The following is an 8,104-nucleotide window of genomic DNA, read 5'->3' as shown; positions in this document are numbered from 1 at the left end:
ATCATCTAAGAAACCTCTGTTAAGGAAAATTCTGATTTCTATCATCTCTATGGCAATAACAAAACTAAAACCTCTCCAATTAAATTAAATTAATTGTATTTAAATCTCTGTGATTTAGTTTATAGACATAAATCTAAAGTGAAGATTTAGATAGTTAGATGCTATGGTAATCTATGTCATCCTAAGCTGCTAGCTAATTACATTCCTTTCCATCATATTGATAGCACAAATGATGTACTGTCCTATCACTGTTAAGTTGGCCTGTGATCCCTTCTTTAGATCTTTACTGCATAATGCCTAGCTAGGGTATCTTGGAAAAGTGAAACTAAAGATTAAGATCGTCATCTGAGTAATTCAGGCCAAATCCTTACCTTTTCTTGAATTATCCTGATAGTTATTTAACTTTCTACTTAGCTTTGATGATAGAAGTGTGTCCTTTGGGACTGATGTTTGAGCCTGAGTTCAATGGAACTCAATGGTTTGGATACCAGGTAGGGGAACTATGCTGGCCATATGCTAACAACCTGATCCTTTTTCTAGGCTTTGCAATGGAACGAGCATGGTTGCTATTCCTGCTAACAATCAAGGTGCTTCCTGGGACTGCACAGTTCAATGGCTACAACTGTGATGCCAATCTCCACAGCAGATTTCCTGGTAAGTCTGAACCCCTTTCCCTGTACCTTTAAAAAGCAAAACAAAACAATAATCTTATTTGAAAATTCTGATTAGGTTTGCATAGTAAAACACTCAAATATATATGGGATGATATGGAAGGGATAGGCCTTTGCATTAAGTAGATATTAACAAATGGTAAGTGACAAAAGAAATGTCTTCTCTATTATAATTTACATCCACATTAACATACAAAGTGTTCATCACAGTTAAGATTATCATAATAACTGCTCTCAGTTTTAAAAAAAATATTAGTCACTGGGTAGCAAAATTCTAAGATGTTAATTTCATTCAAATATTTGCTTAATTAATGCTTTTTTATTCTAATGGGTTAATTTCGATTTTCCCTGGTGTTATTTCACATTAATAAATATATTTAAGAATCATGCTGGGAAGACAGTGGCAACTTATTGTCTGGAATAGAAGAAATGAAGCTTGAATGATATTGATAAGCATTAGAATTAATTTGTCCAGCTTTAGAATGAATTTCAAGAAAGTTGCTTTTCAGAATATTTGCAGGCACTTGATTTTCATCATCTTTCAGTTTTCAAAGGACTTGTAATCTCATCCAGGATCTTCACCACCTTCCCTAATTTTGTTTAGATGTTCCCTCACCCCACTTTTTCCCCATTCCCAATTTAAGTACTCAATGAAGAGGGACACAGCAAGGCAGTGTGATGTAATAGAAGGTTCATTAAACTTGGAATAAGAACTGTGTTGGAAATTTAGCTCTATTCACTTACTGGTTGTATGATCTCAAGAAAATCATGTCGGTGACCCAGGGTGATAGATAATGGGTGCTACTTTAGTAGTCTCAGGTGCTGTCAGAGTTTAGAAGAGGGAGAAATCTTGTCAAGGCTAGGGGCTTCATAGAGACCTCCAGGAAGGAGGTGGTTTGTATTGGACTGAGATTTTGTGAATGAATTATTCATTCATTTTCTTATAATTTAAAGATGTGGATTCTAATACTATTAGTTTTCTCCAAGTCATATGGAAGCTTTAATCTATGTGTCTTTCACAAATTTGTAAAGGCTGTGGTTTACTGGAAAGGACACCAGACCAGGAGTCTGGAGACAGGAATCTAACCCTCGTTCTGCCACTAAGTGTCTGGACAACTCTTTTAACTTAAGCTACCTCATCTGAAGTGAAGGGTAGGGATGAGATGAGAGTTTCTCAATCAAAATTTTACTGCCTACTGGTAAAATACTTAAATTCATAGCTATAGACCTCTGATCCACTGACCTCTCAAGGGGTTAAGAGATAGGGAGAAATAAAATTATGCTGCAGGCCTGATGTTAGATAACATTTGAATACATGACCTTTGACCTCTAAGGTACCTTCCAGGTTTTAAAATTTTGTGATGCTATTATGATATAATTTTTAAAATTTTACTTTTTAAACTTACCTCACAAGTTTTCATCACTGTATCATGGATTTAGAACCAGAAGGTATCTTAGAGGCCCCGAAGTTCAACCCATCCAGTTTACAAATAAGGAAACTGAAGCAGAGAGAGATTGAGTGAGTTGCCCAGGATCACATGGTTACAAAGTATTTGTGGTGAGATTTGAGTTTGTATCTTCATAACTCCTATTCCAATGCTCTTTAAACATCATAATGTTTGTGAGGAAAGGGTCATGTAAACCTTAAAGTACTATATAAATGTAAACTCATTATTATTCTATTGGTTGCTATTGTCTTTATAACTTGCAGTCATTCTGATTGCTAGTCTTCAGAAGACTGACCCATTCATCTCAGAGTAATGGTGCACCTGACAGAAGCAACCAGGAATCAAGTACAGAATTTATGCTGGATTGCTAATTTACAACAAAGGCAACTCTGGTTGGGGAGAAAAGGGCACAGGGAGTCATGTTGCTACAGTCTCTTGTGGATTCACAAATTATATGATAGGATAATATATTTATTTTGCTGTTATTTCTATGTTTGCTTTATGCCAACCAATTTCACTGTAGTCTTAGGCAGAGGGTTTTTTGAACAAGTAACTATATTTGCCAGTATCTTATATGTATGTAATAATGTGATACTTTTTGTTTCATATTATTTTCTATAAATACTAAGTTCAGTACTTGAAAAGTTGTATTTCTGACTTTAAAATCTGCGTCCATACCCACTCACAAAAGGACTTTAAATAATTAGCATTATTTTAAAGGCTAGTCTATTGCTTCAGGTTACTTGAAGAAAGAAAGCTTAAGTTAAGTTTAAAGGTTAATTGCACACTCCCCTCCTAACTGTACATCTCTTCTATATGAGGACTAAGTATCCCAGGAATTCCAAGGGCTAAAGAGATCCATAAGCAATGGCATGGAATGAGAATGAATTTTTCAGAGGAAAGGGCTATCTAAATGCAAAGTAATATTAATAATGATGATAGTAATCAGTTTGCCCTATCAGTGACCTGTTCTGTTTTATGACATTAAAACTATTTTCTTTAATTTCCATGGCATTTATCCTTGGACCAAATGAACCACCATGGTCTAATTCATTTTCAAATCAAATCGATTCCATTTTGCTCACCTGCACTTGATAAGATAGTTAACTCTTAAATATCCATGCTGATGAATAGGAATAGTGACATGGGAAATGCCTACAAATGGATACCCAGAGTTAGATTTGCTTTGGGAATGCATTAAACTCCTCTATTGCTCTTTCTTCTCTTCCCCTTTCCACCTCCCCCACTGCCAAGTTTTACATTTCTAATAATATATTTGCCTCCCTTTGATGCTCAGTGATAGAAATAAGCTGCCCTAGAATTTTAAAAACACTTTTTGTGATTATATAAAACAGAAAGAAATAGACATGAGGTGAAGTGAAGAGAAGGCTGGCCTTGGATTTAGGAAGACTTGAGTTTAGGTCCTGCCTCTGACATACTACCTATGTGACCATGGTAAAAACCACTAACCCTCTCCTACATAGCTCCAGAATACTTTCATTCTTGGCACAGAGATTTAGAAAAAAAAACTTTTTCAGTTTCAACTTCCCTCTCTCTCCCTCCCCTCCCACCATTCAATGAGAAGGTAGAACAAACAAAATCTATTATTAATATGTATAGTCACCCAAAATAAATTTCTGCGTTATCCATGTTCTTAAAAAAAAAGAAAAAGAAGGAATTAAACCTGTACTCTGAGTTAATCAGTTCTCTTTGTAGAGGTGGATTGCATGTTTCATCATGAGTCCTTTGGAATTGTGGTGGATCATTGTGTTGATCAGTTACTAAGTCTTTCAAAACTGATTGATTATCTTTACTATATCGATGTCACTGTGTTTATTGTTCTGGTTCTGCTCACTTAACTTTGCTTCAGTTCATACAGGTCTTCCCATATTTTCTGAAATTATCCCCTTAACAATTTCTTATGGTACAATAGTATTCCTTCACATTTATATATCATAATTTGTTTAACCATTCTTTAATTGAAGGGCATTCCTTCAGTTTCCAATTCTTTGCCACCACAAAAAGATGCCATAAATATTTTTGTATATATGAGCCTTTTTCCCTTTCCTTTGGCCTTTTTGGGGTGTAAACCTAGAAGCAATATTACTGGCTCAAAAAGTATGCACTATTCTATAGCCTTTTGGACATAGTTCCAGATTGTTCTCTAGAATGGTTGGACTAGTTCACAACTCCAACCAATAGTGCATTAGTGCACCTGTTTTCACATATCCCTTCCAGCATTTGTCATTTTTCTTTTCTATCATTTAGCCAATCTTAGTATAAGATAGTCTCTCAGAATTGTTTTAATTTGCATTTCTTTAATTTTTTTTTTTTTTTGCTTTTTGGAGGGCAATTAGGGTTAAGTAACTTGCCCAAGTTGGTTTCACGGCTAGTATTTTTGTGTGGGTGTTAAGTGTCTGAGGTCAGAACTGAACTCGGGTCCTCCTGACTCTGGGGCTGACGCTTTACTCACTGTGCCACCTAGCCGCCCCCATTTCTTTAATTTTTAATGATTTAGAGCATTTTTCATATGACTATTGATAGCTTTGATTCTTTTCCTCTGAAAACTGTCTATTCATATCCTTTTACTATTTATCTGTTGGTGAATGATTCTCATTCTTGTAAATTTGGCCCTGTTCTCTACATGTCTGAGAAATGTGACCTTTATCAAAGACATTTGCTACAAATCTTTAACCCTACTTTGCTACTTTTCTTTTAATTTGAACTGTATTGGTTTTTGTTTGTGCAAAATCTTTTAAATTTTATATATCAAGTCAAATTTTCCATTTTACCTCTTGTGGAACTTTCTTTCTCTTGTTTGATCATGAATCCTTCTCTTATCCATAGATCTGACAGGTAATTTCGTCCCTGATCTACTAATTTTCTTATGATAACTACACTTTATTTCTAAATAATATTTTGAACTTATCTTGTTATATAGTGTGAGATGTTGATCTATGTCTAATTTCTGCTAGACTACTTTCCAGTTTTCCCAACAGTTTTTGTCATGTAGTGAATTCTTGTTCCAATGGCTGGGATCTTTGGGTTTATCAAACACTAGTTTACTATGGCCATTTGCTTGTATATATATATTGTATACCTAATCTGTTACATTGATCAACTTTCAAATTTCTTACCCAGAGCCAAATTGCTTTTGATGATTACAGATTTGTAGTATAGTCTAAGATCTGTTACTACTAGGCCCCCTTCCTTCCCATTTACCCCCTTGATTCCCTTGATATTCTTGATCTTTTCCCCAGATGAAGTTTGTTAATTTTTCTAGCTTTTTAAAATATTTCTTTGGTAATTTGATTAATATGGCACTGAATAACTAAACTAACTTAGGTAGTATTGTCATTTTTATCCAGTCTACCCATGAATAATTTATATTTCTTCAATTATTTAGATGCATCTTTATTTGTATAAAGAATGTTTTGCAATTGTGTTCATGTAGTTCTTATGTGTGCCTTGGCAAATAGACTTCCAAATATTTTATACTGTCTACAGTTATTTTAAATGGAATTTCTCTTTTTATCTCTTTTTGCTGGGTTTTGTTGGTAATAGATAGACAGGCTGATGATTTGTGGGGGTTTATTTTATATCCTGTAACTGTTGAAGTTCCTAATTGATTTTGTTATTTTTAAACTGACTCTCTTGGATTACCTAGGTAGCCATATTATCAATGCAAAAAGTGATAGTTTTGTTTCCTCCTTACTTATTCTTATTCCTTCAATTTTTTATTGTCTTTTTACTACAACTAGCATTTTTAATACAATATTGAAAAATAGTGGAGGAAACTTGCTTCATCCTTGATCTTATTTAGAAAGGTTTCTAGTTCATCCCAATTACAGATAATGGTTACTCTTAGTTTTAGATAGATACTACTTAACATTTTAAGAAAAGCTCCTTTTATTCCTGTTTCTAGAATTTTTAGTAGAAATGGGTGTTATATTTTGTTAAAAGTCTTTTCTGCATCTATTGGGATAATCATGTGATTTTCATAATTTTTGTTATCAATATAAGCAATTATGCTAATAGTTTTCCTAATATTGAACCAGCACTACAATCCTGGTATAAATCCAGCATGGACATAGTGATCTTTGTAATATATTGGTCTGTGGTTTTCTTTCTCTGTTTTGACTCTCCTCATTAGTTATCAATGAATTATATTTTCTTAAAAGAATTTTTGCCTATTTATTCAAATAGTTTATGCAGTAGTAGAATTAATTGATGTTTAACTGTTTGGTAAAATTCACTTCTGAATTGATCTGACCGTGGGGATTTTTTTCTTAAGTAGCTCCTGTTATGGCTTGTTTAATTTATTTTTCTAAGTTAGGGCTACTTAAGTATTCCATTTCCTGTTTTGTTAATCTGGGCTATTTATATTTTTGGGAAATATTCATCCACTTTACTTAGATTGTCAGTTTTATTGGCAAATAGTTGGGCAAAATAGCTCCTAATAATTGTTTTTATTTCCTTTTCATTGGTTATAAATTCATTCTTTTAGTTTTTTATACTGGTAATTTGGTTTCCTTCTTTCTCTAAAAAAGTGAAATAAGCCCAATGGTTTATCTATTTTACTTTTTTTTTTTGTTAACTCACACTTTTATGTATTAGTTCAATTTTTTTAAACTATCTTCTTTGATTTCCAGGATTTCTATTTGGTGTTTAGTTGTTGTTTTTAAAATTTTTTTTTCCTTCAGAACCCTGAGAGATCAAGGTAATATATATGTCATTATCCCTACATTTCAAATGGGGAAACTGAGATTTAGTGAAATGAAATTACTTGTTCATAGTCACAGAGCTAATAAATGTCAAAGCCAAGGCTTGAACCCAGGTCTCCTTTCAGTTCGCTATATCACCTCCAAATAAACCCTAATTGACCTAATTATACTTTTGAAGGTTATAGTGACTTTATAAAGAATATTTTCAGGGAGAAACTTGCTTCTTTTTTTTTTCTCTTTCCTATCATAAATTCATGCTTTCCATTCTTACTTATATATTTTCTTTTCCACCCAATTTACTTTGGTGGGTGAATTACCACCAAGAATTCAGTGCCTAATAACCTCCCTTTCTTAATCATCCTGCCAGTAGCTAATCTCTTGCCAAGTCTTGCTGATATTACCTGCAACCCTTATCTTTTCTGACTTTGTCATCACCCTGGAACAGGGCCTTAATACCTCATGTCTTTTTTGACTCAAATCTCTTCCTAAAGTGTAGAACTAACTAAATTCCCTCCTCCCTTCTGTAATGGGAATGTAAACTTTTAAGATCTTCCCTGCCCCTAGGCTAAAGTGCACCTGGAGCCTGGGGTGGGAGGCTTGTTTTTCAGTAGATACTTCTTGATTGGCCAGTGAGTCAATAAGGTTGTTACATTCTCTGAGCCAGGAGAAGGCTATATAAGCCCTGATGTGTAGCTTTGTTTTGGGGCTCACTTTGAGAAGTGTTCTGTGATTTGATCAGATGAAACTCTGGGAAGCCGTTGTTGAGAGTCCCCCCGCTTTGAAATACCCAGATGTTGATTTGGTATGGATGTAATGGTTGGACAGTTTGGAAATATGTCTACTTGATCTGTTTCTCCGTCTAGATAATTCTGTCTATATTCTGAAGTTCGGGGTGCTGACCTTTTTCCCCTGAACTAGGTGAACGATACATATTTGACTGATTAAAGTAAGCTTGTTAACCCATTTTGAGTTGCTTTCCTTTATCAAAGCATATCCAAGAACCTGTATTGGCAGCCACCCTAGGGACGCTGGGGTGCTTGCCGCTACACCTCCTCCCAATTTGAGAAAGTTCATTGGCTCAGTATCACAGCTAGGATTGAATATGAAATCCTTTGTTTGGCATTCAAAGCCCTTTCCACCTACCTTCCTCCTATGTTCCCAGTCTTCCTATACCTTCCTTTCTCTCTGTCTCTCTCTCTCTCTGTCTCTCTCTGTCTCTCTCTCTCTCTGTCTCTCTCTCTCTCTCTGTCTCTCTCTCTCT

General features: G+C 34.6%; 1 protein-coding gene across 1 annotated transcript in view; it reads left to right on the top strand.

Annotated features, from left to right (window-relative positions):
• Positions 1–544: 544 nt before the first annotated feature.
• ZPLD1 (zona pellucida like domain containing 1) overlaps positions 545–8,104 on the top strand; it is a 63,768-nt gene continuing 56,208 nt past the window's right edge. Inside the window, exon 1 of the mRNA XM_069065291.1 lies at positions 545–654. Within this exon, the coding sequence (XP_068921392.1) occupies positions 549–654 (106 nt within the window). The 5' untranslated portion in view covers positions 545–548. The remainder of the gene's footprint in view (positions 655–8,104) is intronic.

Source organism: Petaurus breviceps, unplaced genomic scaffold, assembly GCF_028583685.1.
Source record: "Petaurus breviceps papuanus isolate PSGF00001 unplaced genomic scaffold, PetGlider_PUasm1.0 90683, whole genome shotgun sequence".
Lineage (NCBI taxonomy): Eukaryota > Metazoa > Chordata > Mammalia > Diprotodontia > Petauridae > Petaurus > Petaurus breviceps.
This window is presented reverse-complemented; position numbering and strand designations above follow the sequence as displayed.